This window comes from Saccopteryx bilineata, chromosome 6 (assembly GCF_036850765.1).
Source record: "Saccopteryx bilineata isolate mSacBil1 chromosome 6, mSacBil1_pri_phased_curated, whole genome shotgun sequence".
Classification (NCBI taxonomy): Eukaryota; Metazoa; Chordata; class Mammalia; order Chiroptera; family Emballonuridae; genus Saccopteryx; species Saccopteryx bilineata.
The window spans coordinates 154734225-154754767 of record NC_089495.1 but is presented as its reverse complement, the minus strand read 5'-3'; the positions used below and the strand labels follow the sequence as shown (position 1 = coordinate 154754767).

Sequence of the window (20543 nt, the reverse complement as noted above, 5' to 3'; positions counted from 1 at the left end):
TGCCTGGGAGACTGTTCTGAAATCCAAAAGGATCAAAGAGAGCAGGGTGACATAAAAGTGACAAAGTCAAAGCCTGGGCGCTGCAGAGAAGAGTGAGTAGCAGGTGAGACCTGGGGGAGGCTGCACAGCTCAATGTGGTCTTACAGCCAATGGCAGGACACTGTCCCCAAGATGCAAAGGGAAGCCTGGGAGCAAGCTCGCTCTGGGCAAGAGAAGAGAAAAATGAAAGTCCAGGCTAACCAGGGACTTGGTATCAGTTTATGAATAAGAAGGGTGGATGACCCCGTTCCACAAACCCCATTTTGGAGGTCAGTATTATTGGCTGTTTATTATTATTATTATTATTATTATTACTACTACTACTACTACTACTATTACTACTTTTAGTGTATTCTTAGCAACAAAAAATACTTTTGAATGAATATCCACTGAACAAAATGCATTTGGCTTTATAGAGTTTTTTTTAAATTTTTTTTATTAATTGATTTTTAGAGAGAGAGAAATGGAGAGAGAAGTATATTATATAGAGAGAAACATCAATTTGTTGTTCCACTTATTCATGCCATCATTGGTTGACTCTTTATTTCATTTCATTTTATTTTATTTTAGGTGAGAGGAGAAGAGATAGTGAGGCAGATTCTCACATGCGACCTGACAAGGATCTACCTGGCTACCCCATCTAGGGCTGATGCTTGAGTACCAAGCTATTTTTAGTGCCTGAGGCTGATGTGCTCCAACAGAGCTATCTTCAGTGCCCAAGGCCACACTTGAACCAATTGAGCCATTGGCTGTGAGGAGGGACAAAAAGGAGAAGGCAGAGAGAGAGAAGGGAGAGAAGCAGATGATCACTTCTCCTATGTACCCTGACTGGGAATCAAAGCCAGGACATCCATACGCCAGGCCAGCACTCTATTCACTGAGTCACTGACCAGGGCCAATTGGGTGACTCCTGTATGTGCCCTGACTAGGGATCAAATTCACAACCTTGGCATGTCAGGATGGTGCTCTAACCAACTGAGCTACCCAGCCAGGGCTTGGCTGTATAGACTTTTACTCTTTCGATAGAAACGAAGGAGTGCCCTGAGCTGCCATGCCGATAAAAGGGTTGGAGGGCAGCCACCATACAACCACACAGCCTTGTGTCTGCTCTAGTCTCTGCTGTGGAGATAAAGACCATGCCACAGTGCAAAGTAGAGCCCAATGATGGGGGAAAAACAACAACAACAACAAAGAACAAGCAAATCAACCAAACCAAGGAGAGACAATGTCTTTTTCTGCCCAGTCCACTAGCTGATACTCCCCAGGATGGGCAGTTGGTCGGTCTTACTCAGGCTGAGTCTGGCTCAGGGTTCCAGGCATCCATGACCTCACTGCAGAGATCTGCCAGGCCACACCCTGAGGGCCTGAGGGCAGAGGGGGGTGGAACAAGCAAACAGCAATGCAGTTAAACATGGAGAGTTCACATCAGAAATGCACAGCTTCCAGTCCCTCACTTGAGCATGTGTGAATTCAGCAATCACCAAATCCTGAGGGTCCATTCACTCTTTCACTTTGTCAGCTTTTGAAATTCATCAGATTCTATGTAGTAAAGAAGGTAAAAGAACCATGACTAGCAACTCAGTCACCCAGATAATAATATTAAAGTGTGCTATTTTTTTTTTTCAATTGTGACATAAAATTTTACCATCTTCCCCATTTCTAAATGTACAACTCAATAAAGTTGGGTACATTGACATTACTGTGCAACCAATCTCCACAACTCTGCACCTTCCCAGACAGAAACTCTATAGCCATTAAACCACTTCCCACCCCCTCTCCCTCCTCACCCCTGGCAACCACCATCCTACTTCCCGTCTCCATGAATGTGACCACTCGGGGTGCCTCAGGTGAGGCGTATTTGTGCGTTGGTGTCTGGCTTCTTTCACTGAGCATAGGGTTCTAAGTTTCATCATGTTGCAGCCTGTGTCAGAAGTTCCTTCCTCTTTAAGGCCAAATAATATTTCACTGAATATGTGGACCACATGTTGGTCATCCGTCTGTCTGTCTATGAACACTTTGCTGCTTCCACCTTTGGGCTGCTGTGAATAACGTTGCTATGAACTCAGCGGCCAAAATACGTCTTCAGGACGGCACATTTGATTCTTTCGGATACATACCATGTGACACTTTTAAAAATCAAAACGATTGCCCCATATCCACGATAAACACAATAGCATGATTAAATAGGAACAGGCTCTGTATCGCTGACTTCTCCTTTTGTGTCCCACTCCTCCGCATGGCCGTGGATGGTCACCATGAATATTCCCATTGCACAAAAAACTGAAGGCCAGGGAAGGGCTTGCTTCCTGGGCCCCAGTTCACTGGTGCCCGAACAGGAATGAGGACCGAGGCTGCTGGTTTCCCACCTGTGAACCAGGGCCTCTACCCGTGCTCACGTGGGTAACTGGGGGGGTGGGCACTAAGAGCCTGGTCGCCCTCTCTTTGGCTAACACACAGGAGAGCTTTCTCACGTTTGGTTCTCATCCATCCCTCCTTGAAGTTGAAAATGTCAAGAGTCTCTGTGTGCCTCTATTTTTCTTGGCAGCCCCAGTACAGAAGAGTTTTAATCACACCCTCCTACAATAGTTTTTCTGCCAGTCTGACTCGCCCTGTTTCCATCATATGTTTTATTTACAAATCCATTTCAAATACATACCCTGCCTGCTTTCAGAAAAGATCTGAAGTAGAGACAAGGTATTAATAAACCCCACGAGGTGGAGCATACCTGTTAAACCCCTGAGGGGTGTTTAGCGGGGACGCTGCTGCCTGTGGCCTCCTCAAGCCCTCATGTCACCGTCTCACTCCAGTGTAGACACCAAGGCCACAATTCATCTTCACACGAGGCATTGATCCTGCACAGCGAACAAAGTTCAGTAAGGTCATTGCTATTACCAGGAGTGATACTGTCTCCTCTCTCTGCTCCTGACAAAAATTTTTGGCCTCAATATGGAAGACATGACCTCTCAGAAAATTTTGTTGATTTGGAATTAGGCTCGCCTCTCTCTTCACTCACAAAACGGTCCTGGTAACCCCACGGAGAAATGGAGGAGGGGGGATTTGTAACTACAACCCGAGAGCTCTGGGCTCTGAGCCTGAGGAGTTCAATCATTTCTAAGTCACTGATTTCACAGTAAGTGCGCTTCCTGCCCCCACCCCGCCAAGCTGATAGAATTTGGGCTTCGTTTTAAACAGGGACTTAGTGCGACCCAGGGCATGTTTCAAGTGCTAATGAGCTTAATAAAAACCAAGGAAACAGTTTTACCTGAAAACGTCCAAGTGGCACAGAGGTGACAATGTATAATCTGCCTAATGGGGAGGAAAATGAGAAAAGGGACATGCCACAGCCGAGGCGGGCAGCAGCTATAAGAGGCAGCCAGCGACCTTGTGACAAACGAGAAAGCAGGCCAGGCAGAAGGGCGCTGGCAGTTATGAACTTGCGGTGTGACTGAAGCTGAGACAGGGATTCTAGGACCACAGTCGTGTAGCTTTCACGGAAGTGAAATTTATGAGGGAGGGCACGTGATACCTGGTTGAAGCGAGCCTCTCTCCTCCTTAACCATCTTCAAATAGTTAGACGATGTTTCAGCTCCGGAAGGGCCACCTGTGAGGTGCGTTAAGATCCAGCTCCCACCTGACCCGTGGTGGTGCAGTGGATAAAGCGTCAACCTAGAACATTGAGGTGTTCAAAACCCTGGGTCTGCCTGGTCAAGGCACATATGGGAGTTGATGCTTCCTGCTCCCCCCTTTTCTCTCTCTCTTTCTCTCTCTCTCCTCTCTAAAAAGGATGAAAAATAAAATCTTTAAAAATAAAAGATCCAGCTCCCTCCTTAGCCTGAGAAACCTTCTCTGTACCTAATAGACTTCGGTCTATTCCAACTGAAGCAAAAACCATCGTGCCCTTAGTATGTTACAGGCATCATCTGGGTACCAAAAAGACCTCCAAGGAGTTCAAACTGTGCTGGAACTTTCTTCAAAGGAGACCTTAAATTTTCTTCAGCCATTTCTCGGCTGACATTTCAACTTCTTGCCTGTGTTTCATGGACGAGGACTTTCATTCTGTACTGGTCTTTGTAAAAGTCAGACCCGTGCCCATCTGCTCAGATAAAATGGCACAAGCACATATAGTTCTGTTTAGCTTTCTGAATCAGAAAGTGTGCTGATATTGTCCAACCGAAAGAAAGGAAAGGAAGTAAATGACTGTTAGATTTAGATAGCAGACAGCATCTGCCTTTTATAAATTCCAGTTTCAAATGTATGTGGGCTTCAGAATGTCATAATTGCTCTCACGAACTGGTTTTACAAGCTATCATAAATGTATTTACCAAAGTTATAAAAGTAAAACATATATTTTATACATTATATATATATATTTAGAACTTACATTTTTCGGTTCTAATATAACACTTTGTTTTTTTATAGAAAAAAAGAATTCTGTTGGCCCTGGTTGGGCGGCTCAGCAGATAAAACATCGTCCCTGTGTGCCGAGGCCGTGGTTTCAATCCCTGGTCAGGGCACGAATGAGAAGCAATCAGTGAGGGCATGACTAAGTGGAACGAGTTTATTCTCTCTCTCTCTCTCTCTCTCTCTCTCTCTCTCTCTCTCCCTCTCCCTTCTTCTCTCTCTCTCAAATCAATGGAGAAAAAAATTTTAATTAAAAAATAAAGGGGATTCTGTTGCTGAAGTTTTTGGAAACCATCAACAATTGTTCGATCAGATGATCTTCAAGGTTCCTTAAAGTTCCTTTCCATGAAGCAGATCTTCCAGTTCAAATGTGTGAGAGTTCAAGAAAGAAGGATCTCCAAGTAAATGTATCTTGCTTACCTTACAGATGGCCAAGAAAGGTTTTGAGTAAGGAGTCGGTACAATAAAGATAAACGAATGGAGTTCCAGATGAGACATGTCTAAAGGGCAGAGAACACAGGCAAAGACAGTGGCTAAAAGCGGCAGGGTAGTCACCATCCCTTCTCCAAGACCTACACCCTTCCTTGCCTTTCATCAGTCGACTGACAAGTGTCTTCAAATAATTCTCTGCATCTCGTCACCGTTGATTCCCTTCCCCAAGCCATGCAATCTGTCTTCTACCGCTCCATGCCATTGAAACTGCTCTGCTGAAGGTCACCAATGACCTCTCAGGTGCCAGCTACATTCTGCTACACCTTTCTGTAGCATTTCGTGCTTTTGAACTCTGTGTCCGTCTTAGAATTCCCTGATGTTTCCCCTTGTACAATGGTCATATTTTTTACCACCTCCCCCTTAAAAAACTTTGGTGTTTCTGAAGTTTTCCATTCAGCCTTCGCATTTCACACCACAATTTCTAAGAAGTTTCATCCGTGTCCAGTTCCTCAGCCCCCTGTGTGGACAATCCTGGCCTCTGCCTCCAGCTCGTCTCTCTTTGCAGGAGTCAGTTCCAGTTTATTTCATTGGGTTTGGGGGGGGGCCTGCTCCCCAGATGTTTAAGAGCACCCTAGACAGGTAAGTCTAAGCCCAACCTCTGACTCTTCTTACCCAAACCTAGCCTCCTTGTTTTGACAGCACTATATCTACCCCTTCACCCTAAGTCACAAATCACTGTAGTGTCTCTGACTGACTCCTGGGCTGTTCACCAACTGAGCTAAGCCTCACAGGTTCTGCTTCTGAAACAACTCCCACATTCATACCCTCATCTTGTCCCCCGGCCACCGCCTGAGGCCAGAGACCAGACTGTCTACCTGAGTCCTGACCACCCTAGAATCTTACTTTCCAAACCTGCCAGGCCTGTTCATATCTTTCACCAAAGGGATGTCCTTGTCTTAAGCGAATACGTGCTTATTGAGTATATGTGGTTCCTACTGATGCTATTACAGATCACACATGCTTAGTGTCTAAAAACATCACAAATTGATTCTCATACAGTGCTGGAGGTCAGAGGTCTGGAATGAGTTTTATGAAACTAAGTCAAGGTGTCAGCAGGAATAATCCCTCCCGGGGGGTTCAAGTAAGAGTGCCATTTCTGTGCCTTTTCCAGGTTATTCAGGCCGCCCACTCCCCTTGGTTTATGGCGGCATCACTCTGATCTCTGCTTTTGTCCTCACATTTCTCATTTCTTCGACTGTCACCCTCCTTCCTCCCTCTTATAAGGACCTTTGTGATTACCTGGGGGCCCATGCAGATAATCCAAGATCATCTCCCATCTCAAGATCCTAACAGAATCACATCAGCAAAATCCCTTTTTCCATATAAAGTCCCAGGTCCCAGGGTTTAGGATGTAGACACGGGTTCACAGGTTCTGAGGGCTCAGATGTGGACATCTTGGGGGACCTATATCTCACTTTTCCATCCACCCCACTGAGTATCAACACTGCCTGCTAAACTAGGACATAGAGAGGAACACATTACAGTCCTCTCCATCAGGAACTTAGAGTTCAACGGCAGATGATTTAAAAATGGAATGTAAAGGTCCCAGCGGGTAGCTCAGTTGGTTAGAGTGTTATCCCACATGCTGAGGCTGCATGTGTGACCCCCAGTCAGGGCACATGCAAGAATCAACCAAGGACGGCATGAGTAAGTGGCAAAAGGAGTCGATGTTTCTCTCTCTCGTTCTGTCTCCCTCTCCCTTCCTCTATCTCTCTCTCTCTCTCAAAAAAAAAAAAATCAATCAATAAAAAATTTTTACAGCGGTAGAGCGTCGGCCTAGCGTGCGGAGGACCCGGGTTCAATTCCCGGCCAGGGCACACAGGAGAAGCGCCCATTTGCTTCTCCACCCCTCCGCCGCGCTTTCCTCTCTGTCTCTCTCTTCCCCTCCCGCAGCCAAGGCTCCATTGGAGCAAAGATGGCCCGGGCGCTGGGGATGGCTCTGTAGCCTCTGCCTCAGGCGCTAGAGTGGCTCTGGTCGCAACATGGCGACACCCAGGATGGGCAGAGCGTCGCCCCCTGGTGGGCAGAGCGCCGCCCCATGGTGGGCGTGCCGGGTGGATCCCGGTCGGGCGCATGTGGGAATCTGTCTGACTGTCTCTCCCTGTTTCCAGCTTCAGAAAAATGAAAAAAAAATTTTTTTTTAAATAAGAAAAATAAAATGTAATTGCTATATAAGATTAAGGCAGTTTCCTTGGAAACACAAAGGGGTACATGGTCTGCCCCTTTCTAACCCTACTGAAGTCCTGCTTATTCTGCAGGGCCCAGCTCAAACATCACGAGGAGACAAGTTCTCCAAGCCCTCAGTGCAAAATTTACGCTTCCCTTCTTCTTATGCCCTTGACACTGTGCTCCGATGCCCAGGACTTAGTCGTTCCCGTGCGGCATGTCTGCACACCCTGCTCTTGGAAGGGAAGGGCTGGGTTTTCTTCAGGATCATCCTAGCAGCTAGAACCTCCCCACATCCTTTCTTCCAAACCCTTTGCACAGTGTACAGCATCCAGTGTTCTCAGGACACGTCGGCATCTTGGTCAAGAGCATGGACCAGAGTGCTGTCGAGGAGGAAGTGGGCAGGAAGAGCGCATGCAAAGACACCACAGAGAGAAGAATCGGGACACACAGTCAGAAGGTCTGAGGAGCAAGAGGGGGGCTTGAAAGAGCTCTTTCTTCCACTTGGCTCCCTGACCTTGGGTGTCTGCAGCCCAAGTGGCTTGCGCCCATTCGTGGCCTGTGTGGGATACATGAGACCTGGCCAGCTGTATTTGCTGTAGCGCAGAACACGGATGCATTTCCCCCAGATGAGAGGATTTTCTGAGCTAGATAGAGCACGACAGCCTTTAAGAACAGACAAGTTTCTGGAAGTACTTCTTCTCCAAAAGGTTCAAAACCACCTTTCATTATTCTAGATCACACATTCCCTTCCTCCAAATGGTCTCTCTTCCACCCTATCCGCAGAACCAGACCTGGAGGGATTATTTCACCCCGAGGAGGTTTGATTCATCTCGTAAAGCTTGTCTATTGACCTACCTTCTGATATTTTCCTGTCGTTTTTCTCCCAGGTTAGGCAACTCACTTTCGCCCGGTCACGAAGCTGAGGACTGATTCCACAAAACTTTCTCTTAGAAGCGTCTCTGCCTCATTTTGTACAAACATGTACATGTCTGCATTCCAAACAGATGAGAGACCTAACCAGCAGGTGGGTTTGCAAAGCAGCCACAAAGAGAATCTCCCACTCTTGTGACTTCAAGTGTGTGGGGGGGGCTGCCTCCTGTCTTTTGTATATAAAAGAAACAAAACCCTGAGGACTAATTAGAACTTTTCCAAGTTTTCTTTGCAAGCTCTCCTCTACAGTTCCAGGCACTCTGCTCACATCCATAGGGCTTGTCATGTGATTTCACTTCTATTCAATTAGGGAGCAAACAACATCAAACCACAGTCTCCCCTGGTTCCCTTTCCCAGGAAGCCCAAGCCAGAGCCAGCAGCTGGTAGCCAACGCCCACCTTCCAGAGTCTTTTCCTGGCTCAACCCCGCATTGAACCAGGGCCACTTCCTTCTCAGGGGTTGGTTATCAACAGTTTCCTAAAACTGGTTCAAATCAATTTGCAGAGCATCAGTTTTAATGAGCCAAGAGCTGGATAATACCCTAGATTTTTGCAAGCTGCAGCTTCTATTCAATTTAATTACCTCCCTCTGCGAATTTAGCGTCAACCCAGAGCTCGAGACAAAGGGGCATTTCATCACTCTCCCAGAACTCTGCACGGTAGGTAGATGCTTACAGACCAGGATATGCTAAAGTAGGCAGCATCCATCAAAACTGATATAACCATGGTGAAGCTGTCAAACTAAGGGCTCTAACAGTGACACCTTGTAAGACACAAAATACTCATGAATGCTAATGCTTTGTCACTGCTTGGAGAGCTGTGTGGAGTGGGGGCGTGGATGTCACTGCACAGGACAGCTCGCTCTTCCTTCATCCCCGGCCATCACCCCTGCCATCTTGCTGCACAGCATTGGCAAAGGATGTCCGTAGAGAGGGGCGAGTGTCTTGAAGTTCTTCTGTCAATCAAACCCTGTAGTCCTGTTCAGCAAGAATCCAAGGGCTGGCACTCTAGGTTTAGGCCTGAGGACATAGACCCTGACTACCAGAAGCTCACAAACTCCTAAATATAATCCCCCAAAATTGTGATAACAGAGGTAATAAAGCTTCATTGCAGGCAGAGGAAAAAGTAGAGGAGGTAGAATTTACAGTTGTAAAAATGAGAGCTCCCCAAAGCAAACCAGGGCGAGAGGTCTGAGTGCTAAAGGGAGCGGCCCAAACTGAGCAGGGAGGCGAGGGAACCACGCCTGGACGGGAAGGAAGGAGAGGGCACTGCCTCAGTCTGCCCTGGGCAGGGTGCTCAGGAGTGGGCCTTGGCCTGGGGCTGCCTGCAGAGCTCAGCTGAGAAGTTTAGGGTGTGATGGGAAACCACTGAAGGTTTCTTGAAAGAGAGTGGCCCAATCATATCAGCTTCAGAAAGGACACTGGAGAGCAGAAACGGAGGCACTGTCATCGACATGGGGTTCTTCTTCAAATCTGAAGATGATCTCCACCCAACAGGGCAGCAGTTTTCAACCTTGTTCGCTTTGTGCATACATGAAACTAATTACTAAAATTCTGCAGCACACCAAAAAATGTCTTTTCTGCCCATCTGACAAAATATGTATAAATTGGATAGATTCGCATGGGATGCTATTGCTGTGTTGGTGTAGCCAACTTTTTATTTGACAGGGTAAGGGAAAAGAGTCAGGTGTTGCACGTTTTAAAAACTCTTGTGGCAACCAGTTGCAAATCGCTGCATTCGCAGATTGGTTTGTTAGGATAATTCTGTGTAAGTCAAGCCGCAAAGTGCACTTCAGACCGAGGGCTCTTTGACCGTGTAACATCAACCACAGGGGTATTTGGATGTTCTAGATCAGGGGTCCCCAACTATGGCCCACAGGCCGCATGCGGTCCCCTGAGGCCATTTATCCAGTTTCCACAGTACTTCCAGAAGAGGCACCTCTTTCATTGGTGGTCAGTGAGAGGAGCATAGTTCCCATTGAAATAGTGGTCAGTTTGTTGATTTAAATTTACTTGTTCTTTATTTTAAATATTGTATCTGTTCCCGTTTTGCTTTCTTACTTTAAAATAAGATATGTGCAGTGTGCATAGGGATTTGTTCATAGTTTTTTTATAGTCCGGCCCTCCAATGGTCTGAGGGACAGTGAACTGGCCCCCTGTGTAAAAAGTTTGGGGACCCCTGTTCTAGATCAACCAAGTTAAGTGCAAACCCTTCTCCACTCACTGGGCCAACTTTCCATCTTCATGCTTGGCCTGTGCTCTGTACAGAACATCTCCACCTGCGGTTTTGGTGAAGTTAACATTTTCCCACTAATTTCCACACTCAGATCTTCAAAGAGCACCACTATGGCACAGAATTAACACCTGAGAGTCTGAGTTGCATTTTCCCACGGATAATGGGGCATTGTGTTACTGGTGGCTCAGGGAACCCTCCCAATCCATTTGATTGAAATGTGTTTTTCTTTCCTAAATCCAGATGACTTATGCCATATCATATCAACATAAAGAAGCAAGACACCTTGCTTAAAAACGGACTCCCTGCGACGAGTACCAATTATAAATTGCCCTTATGAAAAGCAGACTGTCCTATCTACCTACACTTCCAAACTTTGAGCACAGTATATTCAAGTTAGATTTATGGGGTCTCATGAATAAGATGTTAAAAATAAAACCACGGCACACGAAGCTTTCTGTGACCTGCTAGTGCTTTTCAAATTCATATCACAGCAGACGCAGTTATGTCCTCAACAAAAACAGGACCCTGACTCGGGGCAACTGTTTTTTGCACGGCCAGCGTTTTGGGGGGTGGAAATAAAGGGAGGGGTGAGCTAGCTGAAAGCATGCTTGTCACATACGACCATCAAGCATATCACTCCCTCAGAACAGACTGACAGGAACCAGGTTTCTGAGTTCTGAAACTCTGGGCTGCACAAGCCCATCATTCATAAGTGACGTGTTAAGAGTAATTTGTGGTAATTTTGTCAGATTTCTAAGAACCGTGTTGAATGACGATTTGAAAAGGGCTCAATTTTCTCACTGACGATTTTTTTTTTTTAACTTTCTGGTAACACTCTAAGCCTTTAGGCCTTTGCTACTACTGATGTTTGGAGATTTAAGTCAAGTCAAAAATTTCTGGGAACTAGAGTTCCAATTTTACAAATAATGCTGAGCTCTGTTACTTTAGCTGGTTTTACCAATTAGTATTATGAATGAAAAAGCAAAGAGCTGAGCTCTCCTTCTATCAGGGCTTTGACCTTAAAAATAAAAGGTGGCAGAAAACAGAGGTTCGCACATAATAAACAAATTTCCAAGTTATTAAAAATGTCATTTTATTATAAATACATTTTAGTCGTAGCAGTAAAATACATTTTGTGTTACCATGAATCTTTTAAAACAAAAGAACTTCACTGAGACAATGATCACAATGTAGGAACTGGAGACCCCCAAGAAAACTTGTTCTAAGGAGCCAGAGTGGCTAAAGTAATTCCAAAACTAAGTTTAAAAAAGAAGTCAAAAAAGGAAGAAAATAAAAACCCCAGAGTGGCTTTGAGTTATTTTACTCTTTCGGTTCTAGAACCTCTCACATGAGGTATCATTCACTTCAGAAAAAACTTTTTTGTTATAAATTTGCTGTAAATTATGATTAGATGGCTATACAACTGGTCCTTCTAAGGAATAGAAATGGATTGTCTTGACTTTACATTAGCCTCCCTTTGGAAGACTTGCCGAAATTAAGACCCAGTATGAATTTGGTAAGTAATTGATCATATGACGTTAGGTGAACACGTTTAGATACAAACTGTATTTTTGAAGCATGAAGAAAAAAACCCAATGCCACTGACAACAGGACCCTTTAAGAAAATGGAAAACAAAACCCATTACCTTTATAATTTAGAGAGGTATTTCAATCACCATATTTACCTAGGATACAACTACTATGTATAACCAGTACCTTCATGGGTTTCAAAGAATCAGATCAGATGACTGGCACAGAAAGCGGATACAGTACAATGTCATATACATGGATTTATAGAAGCAGGCATGGTCTGGATGAAAATCCAAGACCCTTCCTCTATATGGTGGGGGCGGGGGCTGAAAAACATTCTCAGGTGTGACTCACACATTAGGACTTCAACCCGGACAAAGGAGCCCTCTGACCTACTGAATGGTAGAGGTTTTCGCACACAAGGCATTGTGCAAAGCAAAATGTGAATAAAACGAAGAAGCTCCCAATGAGTTGGAAATGAATAAAGTAACCTACGCTGAACCATAAACTTTCCCTGCTGAAGGTCATCAAGCCTTTCGAACAGGAAGTGCTATGTTAAGAACTCCAAAGCTGTGCGTTCTACGATGCTTATCATGTGGACTTCTACATCTAAGTCGTTCTACAGTCTATTACCTTAAAAATATTTCTTCTCTTTCTAGTATCTCAGTAAATTCAAAGCCAAACTAAAAACCAGAGGCAGAGCCCAATACCCCTCAAGCTACATACAGTTCAGACGGGAATATTCACGACATTAACACACGCATTTAAAAATATCCGAAGAGCTGTCAGGTTTACTATATCCTAGACAGTTTCCTTCTCAAAAGTAACTTGCTCATACATGTGCACCTATGGTTTATGAATAACTCATGCTGTAGAGGTGATAGATTCCCCTAGACTGTTTTGCAAACATTGTTTTTTTTAAGGTAGCAAAGTAATCAAAGACAATTATCATTGTCTGCTGTAGACATCACTGCAGCCTCCCCTAACACCTGCTGACATGGCAGAGTCCAAAATGATCTTGTTAACCTGAGAAATACATAATTTTAACCCCCCTCAAATAATAAAAACTAAAAATAATTATTTGGGGATTATCTATTGTTTTCCACGTCACTGCCATCTTAGAACTTAGTGCCAAGTGCATGCTTCATGACATTCTGACGGCTTCCTTCCTCCATTCTTGTCTCCATGTGTACAGATGATCAAGACGGACTCGGCCATCAAACAAACGCAGTTTCCAGACCAAAGCCCAGGCTGCAATGAACACAAATCTAAACCCACCCTAGAAATGACAAAGCCTCTGCACCCACACGTGGAAGAGGTGTACAGACTTTAAAAGGGGCGGACAACACGACAGGTGGCGGCCAAAGGGCCTGTCACTCCACAGAGCTTTCTTCACTAATGCTCCACTCACTGCATCAGAATGATAAAAACAACTCAAGAGCTGTTTTTATGCTGAGTAGATAAATGTATGCTGGAGAAGACTCTCAGACCTGCTCTACACCAGTGGTTCTCAACAGGTGGCATTGGGACCAGTGGTGGCAGCAGCGCCTGGAAACATGCTGGAAATGACCCATCCAGCTCTGGCCAGGAATCAGAAATCTCAAGGATGGAGTCTGTCAGCTGTATTTTAATAAGACCTCCAGGTACTGCTGACACTGGCCAAAGTGTGGGACCACTGCTCTCCCATGCTAGAAATTCTAAAATCTTCTAACAGGACAGGCTTTGAAACAAGACACTTCTGCGTGGCTCTGCTGTTTGAAACCTGTGTAATCTGTCACCTCTTCCCCTTACATTCTCAAACATAAAAAAAAAGTACTAATGAAAAAATTTATTTCAAAAGAATCAAATATATTTTTAAAAGTAATACTGATTTCTCCTCCTATACACAGTTCTAAGGCAGGCAGTCACGTGCCAGAATGCAAAAGAATATACAGGTGAGCCTTCATACAGGAGGCGCAGAAAGAGCTAAAAAGATGCCCCAAGAACTTAATGAAAATTCCATATCATTTCATGAACTCATAGAATTATATAAAACTTACTATGCTTTATGCTTAATATTTGTATCAAAATAAAATCTCTCTGTTGAACAAATCGCAAACAAAGTGTGGTCTGATGCTCTGATCACTAAAACTAAGTATACGAAGGTCTCTGGGTTTTCTAACACTCCAGTTCTAGAAGTTTTAGATGACTATTGTATAACTGGCGTTAAAATTTAACCGCAGTTCACACACACTACTAAGTTTAGACTCTTCTATTAGGTACTGCCCTTCCAAAAACATTTATAAACTCCTGTGGCTGTTTCCTTAAAGTTTATTACTAAGTAGATATTTTCAATCCTTTCAAACATTTAAAATGTTACATTAAAAATTTGTTTTCAATCTGCCTCATCTGATTAGTTTCAAGTACTTGCAATGCTATTTTCTGCATGTGTTGTACAAGAATGTTAAATGTTAGTAACATTCACTTCTTGTAACAATGGTCTTGAAGTAGCTAACTAATGAAACAGGTATGAGAGTAGTCAGTGTGAATGTAGCAGCTTTTCAGTAAAATCTCAGCCAATAAACATCCAACCTCAAGAAAACGGCAAATGCAAGAAGCCTAATACAATGAGCATGTTGAAGACTAACATGCCACTTATCTTTAACATCTTTATAACATGTGAAGGATAGCACTGACCTGATATTTAGAATAAGAAACCATAATTAAGACATTAGCCATTATTTCTAACTTAGTTTATGAATCAGATGGCAAAAAGTGGAGACATAAGTCAGATCTATTAAAAACATGTACTTGAGGTTTAGGAAGACACATAGGCTGGTGTTAGAAATTAAGAGTTTTATATTCTTTCTACTGGATGTATTGTCTGTTTTCTTTGTAAATGAATACAATAAACAATTTAATAACCTAAAAAAAAGAAATTAAGGTTTTTCATCTGCTAAGGGGATGGTTAGCAATAAACAATGTCTGGTAAACCATAAAAGACAAATTACTACCTTTCTGGAGCTAGAAAAAAAAAAGGTAAACTAACATTTTAAGGCAGCAATTTGTACATTTAAAGTTTTAATCTTGTATTTTTGTAGACTTTTTCTGGGATTCCCTTTTAAAAACAACTCCAATAGGGAAAAAAATGTTAAGTATAACAGTTGCCTCAATCTAATTTTCTGAATAACAATAGTTGAAATCTAAAATTCATCTTGAAATTGTTTTTCACACCCTGACTCTTAGGCAAGGTAGCTCTCTCTAGCCAAAGTATCTAGAAATACATTCTTATGCTTATAGCTTTGCTCTTGAGATGTATATACATGGAAAATATTAAACATGTAAAATCAACTACACTAGAGCAAGATAATACTATATATTAATTATCTCAAAGTTAGAAAATTCGGTTAGCTTTCTCAGCAATTTCAATCCCTCCATAAACGAGGAAGCCATTCTTATAAATTGGTCTTGGAGATGGCTATGTTTAATTAAGTAATGCTTATTCAATGGGAATTCTGCTTATTTCACTTATTCTGCAATTCTTTGAACTGAAAAGACCAATTGATGTTTATCCCAAACCTGAACTTACTTTCTAAACTCTGATGAAAAAAACCCCCACAAAGCAGTTTACTTCATATATACAAAATGACCTAGATAGAAGGCATATCTGTCTGAGGGAAAAAAAAAATTAAGGTCATGTTAGTTTAAATGGTCAATAATTAACTACTGATTAATCAAAAACAAAGTTCTGCTCTAACAATTTGGCAAAGCAGGTGCCAAAATGGCAACCCAAACACCTTTTACAAACACACCAGAAAATATCCATCTTACACTAAGGCTCTTCAAGTCTTAACAAGAAATTAATTTTCAGATCAGGAGAAAAAAATTTTAGCTTTACATGAGTACTTTACAAATTTTATCACCCAAAAGAATTTCTTTAAAGTTAAAAAAATAAAAATAAAAAAAAATCTTAGCAGTACTGAAATTAAAAAGTGAAGTGACTATGAAATAGCTCTGGCAAAAAAAGGAAACTTTAGTGTGATACAAAGAAGTGGAAAGACATCAGGTGAACAATTAACCTCACTTAAAAGAATTGTGTTCTAGAAGGAAATTGGTAATACTTGGTATTCTCCAAAAGCTAACATAAAGTTTTCTTTAAAAAAAGAAAAAAAAAAAAAAAGAGTTCCACCGAGGTTAAGCCTAGTCTTTAAAGTAAGTTGCTTTTAAGTCTGACTTATGGCTACTTGCTGATCACTACCCAAGCAGCAGAAACAGTAGGACAGGGACTCAGAAGCTACGCCTCATTTCAGTGGAAACTTGCAGTGATTCCTGCAGTAGGACTTGCTCAAAACCATTCAAGATACTACGCATAAATAACAGATGTAAAGCATGGTTGGAAAGGCGGTGCTCAATATTGCTGAGAAAGAGTAAGCTTGCTAGAGATAGAAATGCACAATCAAAGCAGAATCTAAGAGGATCAGACGAAAACCACCTGGGCATCCTTGCCGGCGCGGAGCAGTAAGGAAATGAGCATCGACCCCTCACCGCGAGCTGTGGACCAGTAAGTCTCTATTCTTCTGGTTTTTTTGTTTTTGTTTTTAGAAATAACTGCTTAGAAGAGGGATGTCACAACTTAACAGCTTCCTCATTCAAAGCTTCCATCATCAATATAGTTCTCTGAGGTGGTGGGGTGTGTACATGACTTCTTTAAGTAGACATAAATATAAATATAATTTAAAAACTGATACTTTTTAAAGGTTCAAGTATGGAAAACAGGAAATCAGGCAATTACTTCATAATAAGGGGTCAACCCTGACATGACAGCTCTGTCTGTCTTCGTATTATCCACATGCTTTAGACCATTTTATCTGTTAGAGAACTGTAACAGTCCTGTAGATCGGGGGTGGGGTGAAGATCGTCACTGACGAGAAAATGATTTTTCACAGACATCCTCACATCAGCGAGACCTAGTTTTCACTTGGGCTATGTCTTCAGTTGGGTCACAGAGATGGAAATACATAGCAAGACAGCAAATTTTTTTTCTTCTCTTCTGGTGGCTAACATAATGATGGGTAACATCTGACATAGCTAAGCATGGACAGCTGACATCATACAGAGAAAACGTGATGCTGTAACCTGCTAGCTCCTTTTCCCAACTGTGGTTTGTACGAAGCATGAACACGTCTACAATCTACAGGTCTGTGCCGGCGGCCTCACGCCAGACCCGGCTTGTGATGTGCAGCCACGTGCGAGCGCACGGTGCTCTGAGCACAAGGGCACAAGGGCAGAACCTGATGGGAGGCACTCTCTTCACTCGTCTGGCAGCTTGATAACCTCTTACTAAAGGCACTCTCTCCCTCCTAAGCTGTCTGAGGATTCCGGGGGGGGGGTCATATCAGAGACGGGAGTAGTTTTCTTGACCCTTGCCACTTTTCGATCCTGTGTTAAAAGCCTACTGAAAATACAGGACAACCAGTTTATGGCAGTCCTGCAGAAAACAATTTTGAATGGATCATCAGGACCCATTGGTTCATTTGCAATGTTTCCCAACCTCATCTTATTGTTTTAGAAGTTATATTATAGTTTCAAGGTCCTTCTGAAGTATAAAAGCTGTAGCACTAGATCAGGAAAACATAAGGACATGCATCGCATCAAACGTGTTACAAGACCACAAGTTTTAAGAGGGCAAACAGTTTTCCTTTGGATTTGACCAAAGTTCATTCAAAACAACTTTTAGACCATAGAATATTTAAGATAGCTATTTAAAGTTTATATTTTTACACAAGTTCAGTAAGGTTATTTTAGAAGAACCAAAAGACGTGAACCAAAAGAAGAACAAGAGTAGTTTTATGCCCCAGATTTTGAGGAATTTTGATAAATCTTTGACAAACATTGTATTTCTTCTTTAACGATGTGCCTCAAACAAAACAGTTAGCAAAATATTTGAATCGCCATGTATAATGTCACATTGTAATGTAAACATCAAATAAGGTACCAAAATTTTTTTACTGGAGGGGGAAAAAAACCTTAAAGCGGCACAATTCTTTATACCACTGGAATGGGGGGAGGGGAGCCAGATTACAAACATTTACACATGCATAGTGAGGGGGGGAAAAGATTTTTACTAAATTCACGCATTTTTAAAATAGTTATCAAGTCTACTAAGCACCAACAATCCTAAAAATTTTTCAGCTTCATGATCTGTTAAAAAAAAACAAAACACACTATCAAATTAACATTAAAAACAAGCCTGAAGTGTAGCTTGTCCAAAAAGGAACTAAGTATGCCCATGTTTTTTTGTTACAAAAAACAGTGGCATACAAAATACACCTGCAAAGAATGCCTTTCACTCTATCCTACAGTGGATGGAGATTACATCAGCATGTCATACGTAGTCTAAAACTATAAAAGTTTTAGAATGCAGCATCTTATCACCAAAAAAAAAAAAAGGCTGATAAAACTTAATGTATTTAGAAGATGCTGCCCCTTTATTTTAAAAAATTTTAAATGAATTTAAGCAAAAATAACATACATTTTGTACATCAACTGGCCATTTCTGGTACAGAAACCCAGCATATGGTAATATTATTGAATAAATGTAAATGCTACTTACAACTTTTTTTTCTTTTTAAATACATTTTAGACAAATTTTTTTCTTTTTTTTTATAGTTGCACAATTAACCTCTTAGCTGCTAGCTTGATGCAAACATATGTAACAATACACAAATTTAAAAATATTTTTTATTCTACATAAAAGCTGTCAAAATTCTGACTCACATCAAAAATGCAAAATAATGGAATATACTTTTAAAAAATTAGTTGCAAGTCTAGCAGCGAAGCAATTAAGTGAGAACATATTTAATATTAAAACAAAGGGAACTGTGCATCTATAGATGAAGTCCAACTATCTTAATTCTATTGATACAAACAGAAATTAAAACATTCTCCCTTGAGGAGAAAAAGTGATTATTTAAAATAGGAGTAAAAGCCGTTGCTGCCCGACGAGCTCCCCAGGCTGAGTTCCTGGAACAGAGACAGAGGGTCGCTACTCTTCTTGGCCTGCTCGGGCGGGGGCCTGGGCTTGGGGGGCGCCCGCAGAGCGCTGGCGTAGGACATGGTGGGCTTGCTGCAGCCCAGGCTCTGCTGGCTGCTGCTGTTGGCCGACTCCGCGATCTGCTTGTTGGGCATGAGGGGGGGAAACTGGCCGAGATGCTGCAGCACATTATAGTTGAAGGAACTGGACACCTCGAGGTTTTCAGGCTTCAGTTGATCCTCAGGGGGTTTGACGGTCTTGGGCGGAGCTAAAACCAGAAAACAAGGACACCAAGTTAAGGGTGAGTCCAGGGATCCTCGTGCATCTCATGAACACGTGTTGCGACTGGGCCTTGTCTCCAGGAACTTCTACCACAGAATGTCAAAATCACAACACATCTAACCAAACTTCTCTATTTTATCAGCACTCAAGAAGGAATTCACTACATGAACTGAAATAGCTCACCTGGAAAAATTAAAGGTCAAGTCTGAAGGTTTGCTTTCAAAAACCTAATTTGTACAATTGTACATTTGATATTTATTACACATATTAACTGCTCATAGTATGAAAATTAGAACAAACATGTTCTTTCTTAAATAAAAATAAGCTATATAGGCAAACTTCTGGTCAAAATAGCTTTTTTAAAATATATACATTTTTAAGATTTATTTACTTATTCATTGGAGGTGGGGAGGGGGTAGGAGCAGGAAGCATCAACTCCGATATGTGTCTTTATGGGGCTAGAACGGGGTTTTGAACCAGCAATCTCAGCATTCCAGGTCAATGCTTTATCCACTGTGCCACCACAGGTCAGGCAAAATAGATTTTATTATTAACTTAAATAACAGTAGCACTGAATTACATTTCTTAAAAATCTTAGCTTTTATTATAATACAGTGTGTCCGTAAAGTCATGGTGCACTTTTGACCGGTCACAGGAAAGCAACAAAAGACGACAGAAATGTGAAACCTGCACCAAATAAAAGGAAAACCCTCCCAGTTTCTGTAGGATGATGTGGCAGCATGTGCGCATGCGCAGATGATGACGTAACACCGTGTACACAGTGGAGCAGCCCACGGCCATGCCAGTCGAGATGTGGATGGTACAGAAGAAAGTTCAGTGTGTTCTGTGGCTCGCTAAATTCGAATCCGTGACCAAAGTGTAACGTGAATATCGGCGCGTTTATAATGAAGTGCCACCACATAGGAATAACATTACTCGGTGGGATAAGCAGTTGAAGGAAATTGGCAGTTTGGTGGAGAAACCCCGTTCTAGTAGGCCATCAGTCAATGACGAGTCTGTAGAGGCTATACGGGATAGCTACCTAAGGAGACCTAAAAAATCTGAGCGTGAGCTACATTAAACTGCACTGAATAGGTATGAAATTGGGAGAGTTTTCCTTTTATTTGGTGCAGATTTCACATTTCTATGGTCTTTTGTTGCTTTCCTGTGACCGGTCAAAAGTGCACCATGACTTTACAGACACACTGTATAAAATAAACATGGAATAAGGTAAAGAAAAACCAGCTATAAACTTTAGTTCACATTTCCTATAATCTGCCTGACTTTCAAGGTCCTTTAAAATTTGATTTTACTCTTCCTAATTTTACCTGCCCATAAATCATAACTTTTTTTCAAACACTGCTTTTGTTTTCAATTTTTTAAGACTTTAACATTATATTGGGTTATAATCATAATACATATTCACTGAGGATAACTTGAAAATTACACAAAGA

At 42.2% G+C, this 20543-nt stretch overlaps 1 protein-coding gene across 3 annotated transcripts in view; it reads right to left on the bottom strand.

Moving 5' to 3' along the window:
• Positions 1–11848: 11848 nt before the first annotated feature.
• The window catches only part of HELZ (helicase with zinc finger), a 193708-nt gene continuing 185013 nt past the window's right edge, over positions 11849–20543 (bottom strand). For all 3 annotated transcript variants that reach the window (XM_066235080.1, XM_066235082.1, XM_066235081.1), the window contains one exon: positions 11849–19075. In XM_066235080.1, the coding sequence (XP_066091177.1) occupies positions 18741–19075 (335 nt within the window). In that variant the 3' untranslated portion in view covers positions 11849–18740. The remainder of the gene's footprint in view (positions 19076–20543) is intronic.